This window comes from Penicillium solitum (genome assembly GCF_028829755.1).
Source record: "Penicillium solitum strain IBT 25940 chromosome Unknown utg000009l_segment0_segment0, whole genome shotgun sequence".
NCBI classification, from domain to species: Eukaryota; Fungi; Ascomycota; class Eurotiomycetes; order Eurotiales; family Aspergillaceae; genus Penicillium; species Penicillium solitum.
The window spans coordinates 579452-595448 of record NW_027072128.1 but is presented as its reverse complement, the minus strand read 5'-3'; the positions used below and the strand labels follow the sequence as shown (position 1 = coordinate 595448).

The 15997-nt window shown below is 47.4% G+C and overlaps 6 protein-coding genes across 6 annotated transcripts; 1 reads left to right on the top strand and 5 right to left on the bottom strand.

Moving 5' to 3' along the window:
* Positions 1–2302: 2302 nt before the first annotated feature.
* On the top strand, positions 2303–3107 carry N7455_011357 (uncharacterized protein; the record flags this gene model as incomplete). The annotated part of the gene is made up of 2 exons (XM_065606645.1): positions 2303–2675; positions 2734–3107. The coding sequence occupies 2 exons, from the start codon at positions 2303–2305 to the stop codon at positions 3105–3107; spliced, it is 747 nt and encodes a 248-aa protein (XP_065459811.1).
* A 1419-nt stretch (positions 3108–4526) lies between these two features.
* On the bottom strand, positions 4527–4721 carry N7455_011356 (uncharacterized protein; the record flags this gene model as incomplete). The annotated part of the gene is made up of 1 exon (XM_065606644.1): positions 4527–4721. One exon carries the CDS (start codon positions 4719–4721, stop codon positions 4527–4529), a length of 195 nt encoding a protein of 64 aa, XP_065459810.1.
* A 1340-nt stretch (positions 4722–6061) lies between these two features.
* Positions 6062–7222, bottom strand: N7455_011355 (uncharacterized protein; the record flags this gene model as incomplete). Its single annotated transcript, XM_065606643.1, has 1 exon — positions 6062–7222. The coding sequence occupies one exon, from the start codon at positions 7220–7222 to the stop codon at positions 6062–6064; it is 1161 nt and encodes a 386-aa protein (XP_065459809.1).
* A 1857-nt stretch (positions 7223–9079) lies between these two features.
* Positions 9080–10435, bottom strand: N7455_011354 (uncharacterized protein; the record flags this gene model as incomplete). Its single annotated transcript, XM_065606642.1, has 2 exons — positions 9080–9962; positions 10020–10435. The coding sequence occupies 2 exons, from the start codon at positions 10433–10435 to the stop codon at positions 9080–9082; spliced, it is 1299 nt and encodes a 432-aa protein (XP_065459808.1).
* Positions 10436–12688: 2253 nt separating this feature from the next.
* Positions 12689–14106, bottom strand: N7455_011353 (biotin synthase; the record flags this gene model as incomplete). The annotated part of the gene is made up of 2 exons (XM_040958851.2): positions 13715–14106; positions 12689–13654 (listed from the first exon to the last, which is right to left on the bottom strand). Exons 1-2 carry the CDS (start codon positions 13916–13918, stop codon positions 12689–12691), a joined length of 1170 nt encoding a protein of 389 aa, XP_040810627.2. The 5' UTR covers positions 13919–14106.
* A 645-nt stretch (positions 14107–14751) lies between these two features.
* N7455_011352 (uncharacterized protein) lies at positions 14752–15577 on the bottom strand (the record flags this gene model as incomplete). Its single annotated transcript, XM_065606641.1, has 2 exons — positions 14752–14832; positions 14930–15577. 2 exons carry the CDS (start codon positions 15575–15577, stop codon positions 14752–14754), a joined length of 729 nt encoding a protein of 242 aa, XP_065459807.1.
* Between the last annotated feature and the right edge of the window lie 420 nt (positions 15578–15997).

Here is a 15997-nt window from a genome sequence, read left to right as displayed (position 1 = left end):
ACATAACTAATCCTTGGCAGTATCCACTTTGCCAAGAGTGCCCACGAAAGTCTTGGCGACGCTAAAAGTGTCTCCACTTTAACGGGCGTTGTCGCAGTCTACTGCCAGTCCACGACGGATTAGATCGGATCGGGCCAGTCCAGAACGGCTCGGATGGATGCCTGAGGGTCCTTCACTCAGTCTTGACCTGGGTCTACGGATCGGGTATCAGGGAAGCTCGTGATACCTACATCTACCGAATAGTTCTATCCTGAAGTATTGGACTCTTTGTAGTGGTTGTTACCATTGTCAATTATCCTGTTTAATGCGCAGATAGAAGAAAATAAGAAAAAGGATCAGAAACTTGGATATCTTGCATATCCTCGCTTTGCGCAAGCTGGCGACTGGTGCAATAGATATTGTTCTTTTTGAGGGGCAGCGCGAACATTTCCTCGAATGATTGAATTGCCCGACGTAGCTCACTCTCTGATAGACCTTCTCGGAAACTAAGTTCAAGTTGCTGCCAGGCCTCCTTCGCAGTAACTAACTAGTACAACTTTGCGAGGGGTCGAGGTAAATGAAATCTACTACTACTGTACAATATTCATATTACAATACATACTGCCTTTGACGAGTCACTTCCACCACTCAGGCACCACGCTTCGTTGCCTGAGACATATATTTCTCTATTGAAGAATGCGAACAAAATCGAGGACAGAGGCGATCCTTGTGCCAGCCCAGCATTTGCGAGCGGTTTCATGGGGGTGCGGAAGTCGTCAAATCCAATGCTCGCGTGACGGTCACTCATAAAGCTTGCGATCCATTTTCTTGCGATCGTGGGGATTCTCCGTGCTCGTAGACAGGAGTCCAAGCTGGTCTAGTTTACCCCGTTGAAAGCACCCTTGAGGTCAAACGCGACAAGGGTCACCACTTTGTGTTTGTACCATGCACGGTTGATTGCGTTAGAGAGGACCAGCAGGGCTTGCTCGGTCGTCCTTCCCGGGCGTCCGCCGAACTGGCTGTTCGGGAGTAGCCCGTGCTTTTCGGCTAGGAAGGACAGCCGTCGGGCCACCACTGCCTCCAGAAGTTTACCGAGCGTGTTCAGCAGTGAGATTGGGCGGTAAGCCCCAGGGATCGACAGGATTCTGCCCTTTCTCTTCGTCTTCTCGGACGCTTAAAAAGGCCACATTTCTCCCCTAAGGACTAGAGACTCTGTTCTTCTATCCTCGCATCAGTTCCAACTTGACATATAGTAGCATTTACAGACACATTTGAACTAAGTGTTGACACACCTCGCTACGACCCCGTTAGAATGAATAGTACATTATACATTGAAGCGGAATTAGTGATCTGTGACAGAAATCTGTCTGTATTGCAACGTATGGGTACAAATGGCATAGATGAAGAACTCTAATTAACTAAAATGACAAAACCCGCTATTTCAACAATCTGAGCGGTAATGATGACTAAACGTAATATATGGTATGCATGGTACTCGAAGTCACATGATTTGCATGGTATAATACCTTGTAAATCCATGTATTTGACCTTGCACTTTGACAATCTGGCCTAATTCATACCTCATAACTGGCGCCAAATTGCGGGCGAAGACACTCTTTTGAGAGTTCGACCCCGAAGCATACCCATTTTCAGCATGGTGGGGGCGGTTGATCGAAACCACCAGGCGTCACGCCACCATCGACTAAAGGAACACACGGGCCTTTTTTTTCCCCCTCTTACATTTTTGGCGCCAAAACATCGGGGGCGGTCCCCGGCAAGAAGTACGGAGTAAAAGCCCTCGGCTGCATTGTGGCCTGCCATTGGCTAATATCCGAGTCTTACCTGTATTGGGAAATGATCAATTGGTATGCGGACCACCAGCCCAGCGGGTGCCACCAGATATATTCGGCATCTTGATTGACTCACAAGATCTAGAGCCCGTATAATTTAATGCAAAATGGGGAACTTCACCTCAGTTGAATACTTGGCAGCAGGTCTTAAATGTATAGACTTTCACTCCATACCTCCCCGAAACTCATCTTGACGTTGGTCTATCCTATTTTTACGTCCACGGATACTCCGTAGTTACCGCCCCCGCCTGGGCGGTGCCTACAATGCAGCGATCGGCGAGGGCCATTATTAAAATGGTTGCATATAAAACAGACTAGCTTACTAGTCTCGCATGCCGCCTTTTTTACCCACTGTTTTCCAGGACCGTAATAAATAATGTTGTTTCCCCATCGCAACACTTCTGCCAGGCCGATTCCGCCCCGCATCCCTTTACCGTTGATTCTAAGCTCGCGTCAATCGTGTCTCAAGCGCAATGTCCGAGGAATATGTAAAGGGATACGCTATTCGTCGAAATAGCACATGCGAGACCAGCGAAAACCAATGTACGAAAAACGCGACATGGGGTGACTACCAGGCGTGTTGTCCCGGAAATTCTTTCTGCTTTCCTTCCGACACTGGAATTCCCAATATCATATGTTGCGACAATCAAAACAATTGCACGCAAGCTATATCAGGCGCTCCAGCATGTGCTGACAGGAGCTGGAATCTATTCGATGGGAATGGTTCTTTCTGCTGTGATCAAGGACAGTCGGGATTTCGTGTTAATGAAAGAGTTTTGGTTGGTTGCTCTGACGCAACATCCCCAGGAAATTCTAGTTTCATCACCTTGCCAACGATATCGGTCGGTTAGTTTATCGCATACGGACGAGATTCAATAAAAATGACTGATTAACACTTTCTCAGGTAAATCTGTCGCAAGTTCAACAGCGACGTCTTCATCATCGCCCTCATCCTCATCAACCTCGAAAGCTGCATCAAACAGCTCGAGTGGTTCCTCGTCTACCAACGTAGGCGCAATCGCTGGCGGTGTTGTTGGCGGCGTTGCTGGCGTAGCGGCTATAGCTGCCATCCTCTTTTTCTTCATTCGGCGCCGCAAGCAACAAAATACTCAGCCACTAGCCCAAACACCGTATCAGCAGCAAAGCCAGTCGTATTCGCCTCCAGTGTATTCCGAAGTCGGAGATGGCCTACCCCGAAAGGAGCTTGATGGCCAAATAAGATCAGAGATGGATGATGCTCCTCTTCGCGAACCACAAGAGTTGCCAGCAAGCCATTGATCATGAAATAATTTCTGCTTTCAATGACACACCCCTGATTATGTGATAAAGCACGCTTGGCTGAACAGGGGCTCAGGATTTCTCAATGCATTCCATGGATGATGACCCTTTAGCGTTTCTGTACTCTTTGCCCAAAACCTCCTTTGAACCTTCATCGCGCAAAGAATGGCAGGCTCTTTGAATTCGTGGGCCTGAATGTTCTTCTTGATCCCAGTAACACGGCTATCTTTGGAAAATGGGCTTAGATGAAAGCAACAGTGATACGCATATCGTGTGCTACTGATTGACTGCGGAGTAAAGTGACACTGGATACATTTGGCAGATAATTTCTGAGGTGTTGGAGAGATTTGAATGAATTGATACCCTTACAGAACGGGTTAAACAATACAATTTCCCTGCACTCTAGATGTTTGTGCTCAATCTTTGGTGATTCGTATCAGCCCTCATAAATTGACCGAGCATAGTTCGTTTCAGGGCAATACATGATCGCGTGATACACTCGTTTACAAAATACTTCTAATGCACCTGCTGAAAATACCCGCATCTCGCAAGATCTGTGATATGCCCTGAAATGAAACGAACGAAGTGAGAGAGGGAATAGTCAACACGGATGTACGTGTGCGCGAGACGTTGCAAAAAGAGGTGGCTTAACTACGTATGGACTGTTCTGCCACGCACGTTGCTCGTTCGCTTGCCCACTGGTACCTGCATTATTGTCGCTTTTTTCGGATTAGATGGTCTTGGCTTTAGGTTTCTAGGGGTTTCTCCGCATACTTATGCACGTTGAGCAGGTATGATTGCTTCGTCTTCTGCACCTTGTCCTTCGTTTTATCGCAACGTTGTGCTGTTTATTACCACCACGATTCCCAGCCAGTATTTTATCTCCTGTGTTTGCCCCTCTTGTCGCTTTTGTGTTCATTTTCCAATATGTTATCTAATCGTCCTTAGCATAATTGTGACCGCCAAGTGCGTCTATCCACAATTATCCAACCGCCGCGGTGCCTCGCTTGTCGACTAGCATGTTTTTAACCTGTACCCATGTTCTCGAGACACGTGTCTGCCTGAGCTGCCATGTCCCGCCCAAGATTTCATTATCTTACATTCGGTTTTCCATAGCTCGTTTTGAGAACAGGATGACACTTGCCAGCGGACATACCATATGTTTTGCTTGCGAAAGCCTTATTGCTAGTACTGATATACGCCGGTTTTTCAATGGGTATTCCTTACTGCGACTATTGGAAGGGTTTCTCGATAGCCACGGTTGCAATAACGAATTCAGATTTAGGAATCTCTATTCGATATGCTATGCCGCACTCCTTCGAGGATTGGTTTCGACGCCTAAACGACCCCGCTCCCTTCCCCCACCTCCCGGCGTGTGCATCCGTGCAGATGAAGATATTGGAAGCGGCCCTTCTAGATTTATAGGCTCGTCTTCCTTATTAAAATCAGTGTCTCATCGACGGTTTCCCAAATTTGGAATGCAGCTCTGTCCTGCAGCTTGTCTCGAGCATCTTCTGTGAATTGCTTAACCCAGTCTGCCGGGTGTAGAGACATACCGGGCTTAGTGTGCTGACTACGCAATTTGCTAACTGCTAGTCCGGTTGCAGCCTGCATATGGGTTTTTGATAAGTTGATTATGCGAGTTGCGGAAGTCGAACTTCGAGCCTCACGTCATAGGCTTCTGATTTTTCAATCATTCTCGTGAAACGGCCGGTGTATCCCCCCCCCCCCCCCCGGGTGATACATGATTGTGGTAGTAAATGTGAAGACGGCGTTAAGAATGAAGCCCTATCGCACAAAAAACATCTACTAGATACAGTATTTCCCTGAATCGAACGAAATGAGAAAATATATTTATTCAACACTGACGTGTGCGTGTAACCACAGAAAAAGGGCTACCGCGGTGTTTCTCTGTGGACCCGGAAAGAGGGCTTTGGGGTAATTACGGTATTCAGTGGCCCCGAAAGATCCCTGTTTATCGAGAACGACCGGTTTCCGCTCGGGGCCATGGCCTATTTCACGGGGAAGCCAGATTTGCGTATTATTTGTCACTACCAGCCATCATTCTGCGTGGATGAGGAGAATCAAGAGAAACATGCTTGAAGATATGTAACGGGCCCTCGGAGTCGCTTGCTTCTATCTACGTAAGTTAGCACGTTGAGAAGTCCCATGAGCGCTTTATCATGTTGGTTGTTTTCCGTCTCGGTCTTCGATTGGATAGGTGGCTACTTGGTGACATAAACTACCTGTCTGGCACAGTGAGATGGTATATTTTAAGCAAATTTAGTTTTATTTATGCAGAAGTTAGGGGAGAAGATAGGGGAGAAGAGTAGAATGACGAAAAGGAACATTCATTCAATCTGTTGTTCGTTTTCTTATTGATGGATCATGGGGCAGCACCGCGGCATCATCTATCGAGGCATTGTAATGTAAATTAAAGGATACGTGAATAGGCTCCCACTGAATGACTGGTCCCTCTTCACTCCTGCTGTCGCGGCCCTTGCCGTAAGATAAGTTCTATATCATCCTCTCCAGGCGGGATTCATCACCGCGACAAAGAGTACGAGATCTATCTGTCTCTAATGCTCGGAGATCGACTTCCTGGTTGTAAACAAAGAAGACAAAGTGTTCAGGGATGGCTTCCCGTGTCGAGGGAAGCATGCACCTAGGCTAAGACATCGCGAGACCGTTCTCTTTCGACGTCTATTGATTCCTTCCAAGCACTTAAGTGTCTCCTACTTGGAGATGGGCTCCTCTCGGACTGGCACTAGATACTAATGATATTTTCCCAGCAACACTGATATTGAATACCGAGACAAAGATCGGGTTGTCACCTTCATTTTGCAATTCTATAATCACGCGATCGCCGTTGCGAAGGCTGACTATGCCATCGGATGGGATCTCGCTACGTCTTGGCACAGTCTTGAACTTGTAGCGGAACTCTATGACGTAATTTATTCGCCGAGGGGGGGCTGCAGCCTCAAAACACGATTTGCTCGGGATAGCCACTCAGCTTGCTGAATTGCATCTTTGACGGTAGCTTGCACACCTCCAGCATTATCTTGGATTTCGAAAGATGCGCAGGTCTCTCCAGAACAGTCCAGTAAACAGGTGGCGTGCCCTTGCGTCTCAATATGAACAAAGACAGGGTTATCTTGCCGATGAGCGATCAGTTCGATCAGCTGCCGTTTATTTGCCAAGCTCAAGTGCTCCTTGAGGTCGAGTGACACGGTGACCAAGTCGCGGCAGGGGGCTTCAGTGACCAGGAATGCAACTCCTGTCCCGTCAGGTAAGCGTAAGGGCTCGATGTCGAGAGTCGCGCTAAAACTTGTGACTGCGGACACATTGGCATGGCCAAGCTTCTGACTTTCTATTGCCTCGTGGGAGGCCGAAGGCATGATCATATACTCACTGGTCTGCCGCACTCCAGCCACAGATCCAGCAAAAAGAGCGACAGTTCCATCTTCCTGGGCCGTGACTGGTATCCCGGTAAAGTGAATCGTCTCCAGTGAGCAGAGCGTCCGATGATCAGGACCCTCGACGTGAGGATGCTGGTCTGGGAATCGAATGGTCACCTGCTCGGAGACTCTCATCATCACGCTCCGCCAGGATATTTGGATATTTGCTTCGAGGGCGTTTTGCAGCAAGGATACCAGCTTCTCAGTGACCACGCCCCGGCTCTCGAAGTCTTCATTTTGGTACTCCCACGCTGTCTCACGGTCCGTGCAAGCCATGATTCTCACGATATTCGGGCTGGCTTCGATGCTGGTGATGGCAGACTGATCTAGATCTCCCGATTCCGACAACCTTTCCAAGTTAGCATGTATCTCTGTGTGCGCAACTTTGGCTATTTTTTTGGCAATTGCCTTGTCACCAAAGTGGGTGCTGCGAGCAATTATGCCTGAGTGGCAGCAATCACAAATAGTGGTGACATTCGTAGTCTTTGCAGAGATACGATGGAGAAGAAATGAGATTTCGATGTCAAGAATGCTGTTGGTATCCTGACCAGTCCCAAAGTCCATAGGCACAATGAAGTGGTTGGGTCGCCTACCGGTTTGATCCTTGGAAGGCTCAACCAAGCCACCGTGCCATGAAATAAATGAGAACGGTGTCATTTTTCTGAACAAGTGAAATAGATGAGTTCCACTGGCTCAATTTATCTCCTCGTCGTGCAAGCAAGCCAGTACATACCAATGTCTCGAATCTTGTGCCTTCAACAGGTTGTTGACTGACTCGACCTCCATCTCTGGCCCTTATGATGAGCCATATGGACTTGCAATGAGAAGGGTTCGCTTGGAGGTTGGTGGAGGCTCGTTGGGCATGCTTTCTTCCGCTGTTGATGTTAGGTTGAAGTATATTTGACTCGTGAATCACGTTTGGCCCAGTAATTTAGGGAAAGATACAAGTGTCTCAAGGCGATGGCCTTGAGCTGATTGAGGTCATTTAAATGATAGCAATCACTGGGGTACTCCGAGGTATGCTACAGTATTTACCAGTATAAGCAGAGTCACTGGCTGCCTTTACTCCTTTATTGCCGTATTCGGGTATAGTAGAAGTCGAAAACAGATTCCCCTCGAACCAACTCTCGCTTTCTCTCCCAGCGCCCCACTATGAACGGACCAAGCCCAATTAGGCTAGCGAAAGCTCGTCGCTTGGGGCATGGGGCATTTCGATTGGCTGTGCCAGCGATCTGAAACTGGGCTATTCAAATTTAGCTCGACAGTGGGGCACTGAGAAAGAAAGCGTATGGAATCTGTTTCCGACCTTTACTGTACATAATAGCGTGGGCTTGAAGGAAATGGAGAAAAACCCACGTTCACGATCAGTGAAATCTCCAGTTACCGGTCATCACTGCAGGTTTTTTCTCCACCCGAATTGAGCGAAGGACCCATGTAATGTACTTCTGATTGATTATTGCGAACAGCGAACACCTCCAACTTGAAAAAGACGCGGGGTCGCAGGAGGATGGCTGACTAAAGGGCACCGTGGGTGCTGATACATGCATCAATTCTCACAGCTGGTTAGGACTGGCCCAATTGCAGATAGGCAAATAAATCGGAAATTCGGGTAAAATCAAGAAGTCATTCGTCTTCGCTGCAGAGTACAGCTCCAGCAGGAATATCAAGGCAGAAGAGAAGCGGGGTAAAAGATAACAGATTTGCAAAGAACACACGAGAAAAAAGATCGGAGGGCGTCATTTTGGACGGGGCTGAAAGCTCTGCTCCCGTTACTCCTCTAGGGTTGAACGCCCCCGAAATTATCGAACGGCATCAGTGCAATATCCACAGCGCCGCCGCTCTTTGTCACACTTCTTCTTGTAGAGCTTATTTACAGTTCACACGGAAAAAGTTTGATACCTGGGGCCCAGGCCATGGCGGAAATTCTGAAATATGTCCAAAGAAGCTCGAAATTCCTGACCAGATTCAAAAAGTGCAGCTCCCGCAGGATTGAGGACCACCACAGGACTGGACAGACACAGCTTGCCACGAGCGAGCCGCTTTTACTACTGATGTCATTCGGCTGCGCAACTCAAGAAATACGCGAAAATTTGAAAGCTCTCATTCAACATATTCTGGAGGTTCAAAACTTTACGGTTAATATTGGCCAAAAGTTGCCATCTGATTTCGGTTCGAAGGATAGAGATGAATTTGCCTCGTCCTTTCCTCCATTCTTCAACAATACCCGTGGCGCCGAAGTTCTACCAGTGTGTTTTTGAAAGATCGGTTTTTAGTTTGACGAATTGCTATGTAAGGCATGTGGGCGAGAATTTTCGTGAAGGGACTACATATGAAGAAGATCTGAGCTGATGCATAAAAGCTACACTCTCCGGTCTTTTAATTTCTTCCAATATTTACTACAACTTATTGGTTCCGATACTCAAAACGAATTCACGATACCGCCAATTTAGATACTGACTAGCTCTTGCTCTTGAAAAGCGAAAGACGACGTGTGGGTCAAGGTGTAGAGCGTCGCTATCGTTCGCTCTTGGGTGGGGGTGTGGACGAAACATTGGGCGCGGACCGCTCCGTCGTCAGCTTAAAGCCTCGGCCATAACGATCTTTGAACTCCGATAAGGGCTGATCTTGCAAGCCTTCGTCTTGCATGGAATGCCCTGCTGAAGGTGAGCCTCTATGCTCGGTGTTCGCAAAATTGACCTTGGTCATATCCCTTGACAACTGTTGAAGCGATGCATCACTCAGATGGCCCCCAACTTGCCTCGTCCTCCATCCCAGCCCACGATTTCTGCCATGAATTATTTTCTCATTGGTAGAGACCATAAATTGAATAGCGTCGCCAGTGGCATAATTATCGATCGTACTAGCATTTTCGTCCAAATGAATTCCAGCCTTCGAACAGATATGCATGCACTGGCGAGTTGTCTCCCACTCTTCTTGTAACCTAAGAAGTTCTGCAATGTCCTCCTGAGAGGCTGTCTTTGTCTTTGTCTTCGTCACAATTCGGTCCATCACTATCTTAAGATGATTCTCCAGCTTCGCAGCGGTGTTGATGAGGCTATTTTTGCATTCCTGCAAACCGTCGTTGGTGACTCTTTCGGGTACGTTGCTTGAACTGCCAGAGTCGGTGGAGTTGTCACGAGATTTCCGCATTTTTTGAATCTGATCAATGTGGCTTGATAATTGTGCACATATTTCGAGACATTTTTGGGTGCTCAGGCGTTCCTCCTCCATCAGCTGAATTTCCCCAGCGTCCGTGAATGAGTCGCGTGTATTCTTGGCTATAATATTCTCGAGCTTTTCGTCAATGCTCTCTAAATGAGTTTCGAGATCATCGGTTGTGGTTTCAATCATTTCCTTGTAGCTTTCAAGGCTATCAGCTGCGATGGAGGACTGCCGGCTAGAAAGGCACATCAGCGTTAGTTTAAATTTAACTAATGTGCATAAAGTGACTCACAGATTTACATCATTGAGGGCGATAATGATAGTTGATTTATAACCAGCTAACATCCGTCTGAAACCATCAATATCTTCGCCCATGTACTTTAATTTGGCCCAGTCTCGAAAGCTCGTTTTGCCGGCAAGAGATCGCGTCGAACATTTTTTAAGCTCCTTTTCAAAATCTCTGCAGGCATTTCCACAACGAAGGAGGGGATATTCGAGGCTAGCGAAGTTTGCATCGGTGTTCGCATTTAAGGTCTCTGTTAGAGCGCCAAGAACTCCATTCAGAGTCTCGAGCTCCTCCGTCAGGTCGCGGACGCGTTTTGGATGAGACTGGTAGCTTTGAACCACATCGAAGAGGGCAGTGCTGGATTGAAATGCAAATGTAGCCAAAGCCACCAGACCAGATGCTATGCCAATGGGTTCTGCCATTGAGCGTCGCTCGACGATGAGTAGGTAGTGTAGTACTGGGATGATTGAAAATTATGTACTCAAGATGGAAAATTGCGGGGTTAAGCCTTGACTTTATGTTCTCAAGCAAATAACGGGAGTGATCCTCATCCAATCGGGTCTAGATTATAAGCGCCCGTCTCTTGTGTGACGGGACGAGGTGAAAGGCTCGATACCGTCGTCCAGCTAGGAGGGGCATCACAGTGGGTCCAGAAGCTAGCTAGCCAATAAACAACGTCCAGGCCCGTCCGCTTAATAAACATTTCGTGGCACTGGATTCATTCCTCCTGATGACACTCTGAATCCAGAATCAGCCCATCACAATGTGTATGATTATGGTATTGACCTCTTTTCAAACATAATTAGCACGGAAGAAAATCTAGGCTATAGAGGATTGTTAAGAATACTAAGAGCTGTATGCCTTATTCTCATCTCCTTACGGCCTACAATCAAGACTGTTTGCCGCCGGCAGTTCAAAGAAGAGGGCTCCGTCGGGATAGATTCCTTCGGGCCTGGTTGACCAAACAATATGTGTTTTTGGCCATCTAGCGTAACGGTAAACCCTGAATTCCTAGTCAGCGGAACATACAATACCCGAGACCATTGTAGCTCTCAAGCACTAGTCTTAGTATCTCGGGACTCGGGGTATTCGGATCGTAAGTAGTTATATCCTACTTATTACTATCTTCTTTATTAGGTATAATAACGGATTACTTACCGCGGGTCGCGGGTAGGTTTCGTTTCGGTCCGACTATCTTAATTAGTCGGATTTTAGTTTAGGTTCGGTTCGAGTCTTAGCTATACAGTGCTAAGGAACGGAGAGTGGGGTAAAGCGTGACTAAGACTAATCACGATAATGGTCTGTATAGTCGTGCTGCTTTGTTGGAAATGAGAATGGTACTTAGTATTATGTTACCAGCCAATTCTTTAAAGAAAAGAGTGTATTTAACGAAAATACTAAGTATAGAGAAAGGAAGAAAAGAGGAAGAGAGGAAACAAGTCTCATAGGACCTTTGTGGGGTCCTGGTCGAATAACAAACAAACTATGCAAACATCCATGGAAGTCGGAATCTAATGGCAGAATCCTCCTTCGCACCTCTTCCAGATCGTAACAATTACTAGCTCTAGTGAGCGAGAATATTCTTATCGCTCCCTCTTATTTAGCGATAACGATCGTATAGAGACGTAAGCTATTTTTACTGTCACGATCTGCATGTTATGCATGCATTACGCTCGCTTACATTATTTCCTTTGTCACATGCTTGCTTGTTTGCACATCACATTCGTTTGCTCTCTTTCCTTTGTTCTACAGATTGCTACTATGCCTAATCGGGTGATATCTACTAAGCCTAATTAAGAAAGAGGGATGTTTGATTGTTTGCTAGCATGGGGGAGCGCTCTACTATTTAAACCCCATGCTCTGCCAGCTCTCTCTCTCTCTCTCTCTCTCTCTCTCTCCTTACTAGCTTTGTTATTCTCGTTGGAATGCACTCTTTCTTCATTGATCGATCTGGCACGTAACATTTACTAGACTAACCGACCGCCTAGTATAGATAGTCTACTACCGAGTGCCTCAGTTCCCTATTAAAATATTATATAATCTTAGTACGCCTTAAGAGGTCTACCCTTTTTTTCTAATAGTAAACGGCCTAATATCCGAATATCTTCCTAAGACTAAACATCTCGGACCCTAGGTCTCGTAGGACTAGAGTACAGCAAAACCGCATTTACAGTTACCACTTTACTAATCAGTGAGCATCCAATGAGCACTCACTGAGCACTCACTGAGCAACAGTCATTCTGCACGTGACTGATCTGAGCATGATCACTGATCTTGGCCCGTGCTGACATCTACTCAGTGAGCCTGAGCCTGAGCACCCTCATAAAAGCGGCGGCAGCTCAAATAGGAAAGCCCCACCCGCCAGGGAAAATCCGGTACGTATAGTCACATATATATAACTATAGTGTTCCCGAAGTCGGCAACTCGTCTTGACAATGCGCGGAAAGGAACATTTTTCTCATTTTAGTGTCTGGCTATTTCACCTCATCATTGGGTAAGGGCTGTTGACCTGATACATTATTATACTACCATGGCTTCACGGGTACCTCGTCATGTACCCAGGAGTGAAGGTGAAAGTCTCATTGAACTGTATCATTGACAATTGCATTTTGCAGGATCGTTTCGATCCAAACTATTGACGCAGTCATATAGAAGCAACAGATCTAACTATAAATCTAAGCGCTCGCTGCGACCGGCGCAGAAGTAGCCTCGGGGTTCACAGGAGGCGGAGTAGGAGCAGCGGCATGAGCCTTGAGTCCAGGCTTCTCAAAGCTCTTCATGGGGTAGTATCCCCAGCGGTCGAACATGGCACGGTCCTCATCCCAACCACTGCAGTCAGTAGTGAGCATCTTCTCACCGGTGAAGACAGCGTTGGCGCCTGCTTGGAAACAGGCAATCTGCTGCTCTTCCGAGAGCGCGATGCGACCGGCAGCCAAGCGGACAATGGTACTGGGCATGACAATACGGGCGGTGGCAACGGTGCGCAGCAAGCGGTCGAACGGGATCATCTTGCGGTCGCCGAGAGGAGTACCGGGGATGGGGACGAGGGCATTAACGGGGAAGGATTCGGGGTGGGCAGGCAGGCTGGAAACTGTGTGCAGGAGACCAATGCGGTCGGCGTCAGTCTCTCCCAGGCCGAGGATACCGCCAGAGCAGACATTGATGCCGGCATCGCGCACGTGCGAGAGCGTCTTCAGGCGCTCGTCGTAGGAGCGGGTGGTGATGATAGTGGGATAGAATTCACGCGAGGTATCGAGGTTGTGGTTGTATGCGGTCAGACCAGCATCCTTCAACTCTTTGGCCTGGTGTTCGTCGATCATGCCTAGGGTCACGCAGACCTCCATGTTCATCTCGCGGATTCCGGTGATCATCTGCTTCACGTTCTTGAGACTGGTCTTACGGCCACGCATGTCGCGCCAAGCTGCGCCCATACAGAACCGAGTGCTACCATTGGCCTTGGCATTGCGGGCCTTGGTGAGGACATCGTCGACGGGGCTCATCTTGGTGGCCTTCAGGCCCGTGTTGTGCTTGGATGACTGGGCACAGTACGAGCAATCCTCACTGCATCCACCGGTCTTGATGTTCATCAAGGTGCACATCTGGATAGCCGCGGGGTCGTGAAAGCGGCGGTGCACAGCGGCCTAGAGGAGGGTCGGTTTAGCTAAAGCTCGATATCGGGTTATATATTAAATTTCACTTACTGCCGCGTATGTGAGTTGACTCAATGGGGTCTCATAAATTTGCTTGACTTCATCTCGAGTCCAGGTGGTCCGGGGAGCGGTAGCACCCGTAGCGTCGGTTAAGGTGATGGGGATGCTAGTCAATGAAGCAGCACTGGGTGGACCTTGGACAGTACCGTAGGACCGTACCAACGTTCGGGACAATGAGCGAATGGGAAGCGACATGGTGATGTTGAGGAAAGAAAGTAGAGGGAAGAGAGAGTACCTAGGTATAACAGGATGACTCGAGAGGGGCAGAGGGACCCCGGAGTGATTCACCGGTGACAATCGTGTGGAGAAGACATGCGGTCAGCTCATTGGAGTAAGATTTACAGGGGACGAAGTTAAAGTGCCTTATTTGGTGTGATTTGATTCTTCATGTGATATTCTTCTTCTTGGGGGGGATATGGTTGAATTACTACTCTGTTGAGTCATCCCAACATGTTCAATGTTAAACTAGTGGGTGGTTATCCTCGGGAGATTGGAATTGACTCGTCTCTTATTTGTCCACTCGAGAATTTTCTTTTTTAGGTGTGTTCTATCTTCCACCTTTTGATATAAGTAGTTATATATATATATGTATATATTATAACAGTACCAACATATTATTCCATTTAGTTAGAATTATTTCCTACAGTGATACAGAGTAGTGTAAATCCTTTTCATTTCTTCGCTGTTTGCGTCATCCCTCACAGGGTAATCCACATTGTCTTTTCCAACCAATCAGATGTCTCCCATATGACCGAACTGGCCCCCCCGGTGGATCGAAAGCGGAAATGATAAGAGATCAACGTTTCGGAGATCATCACTTCTAATCTCAACATATTCACTAACAATTATCTTGTATATTGTATATTCCTATCTCAGCCTATAGGCTTCAAATTCCAACTCTATAGGACTTTCCTGCAATTGCACTCCAACCCAACATATACACAATAACCCAAGCCATGGCCCAAGCAAAACAGACAATGTTAGAAAGGAAATCCCCATGAAAATCACCCATCGTGGCATCAAATCCGTTAATGACCACCGGATACCCAATTCAAACCTCGAGATCGTTGAGCCCTTTTCCACATTCCCTGCGCGGTCGTAAAACTGAGCTGGACCAAATTGAATCTTGAAAAGGCTGCAAATTATGACCCCGCATTGCAGGATCAACCCGAAGAAGCATGACCACAAGGTGATAGGTGTGTATACCTCATTGGCCTCGGTTTGGACAGACACAAACTTGCGACTTTCTGTTGGGCATTCTGACCTGGGTGGAGTGGGAGGAATCACCATGTGCTTAGCAGGCTTGTCACTCTCGATGGGTTCATTAGCCTTGATGGTTCGATGTTGCTGGATTTTGGATGCCGCTGGATATCCCAGGCTACTGGTTTGATCCGATTCACTGCACTTGACAATATGCTCGTCCCTTCGATGTTTGACTGGTTGTGGAATGATAGGGTCGTTGAAAATATCGGAATGATATTCTTGCGGACGATCTAGTTGTTGATCAAGTTCTCGGTGATGTTTCCGCGGGGGCTTCTCCCTCTTATTCTTATACTCCTTCACCATGTTGGTCCATCTAGCATAGGCCGCATCCTGCTCCCCACTGTGTTGATGATGGACGAGCAAGATCGCGAGATCTTTGATCACATACTTCAGTGGTAGGCCACCTGGTCTGGGGCAATAGATGCAGCACTCAAGTAAGTACAAAGCTTTGCTTTGTCTATCGTGGGATATCGGAGCGTTGCAGTATTCGCCTTTGAGGGTCTTTCCCAGGCAAGGTATCCTTCCATCTAGGGGGATGACACGCTCATCGAGAACTCGTTTCAATGGGGTGCAACTGGTAGGGTACGACATTGAGTTGATATAGATATGATGCTGGTCAATGATTGAGAGACGGTTTGGCGGACAAGAGCTGAGTACTCTTGAGAATGGCTCAGCTGAATCACTTTCAGGTTGGGCTAGCCTCTTGTTTTATATTGCCAACGGCATCCAATTCCAGGACGCCTTCATGTGAAGCCACAGCTAGAAGCATAGCCACCTATGCAATGTAGGCAACGAGTTTCCTAAGTGAAGGTGCTTAACAGGGAAGCTGCAGTAGCCGATGAGGCAGTGTTTTGTTGGTCTGATTATCTGATTTGCTTCGCGCAATGAAGCATATTATAAAACATAACCTGTCTTAGTTAATACCCAACTTAATTCCCAGGCACCACAATCCAAGCTCAGTGCCAAAACAAGGTTATTGTTTTCCAAGGCAGACTCAAGGAACGGGAAATA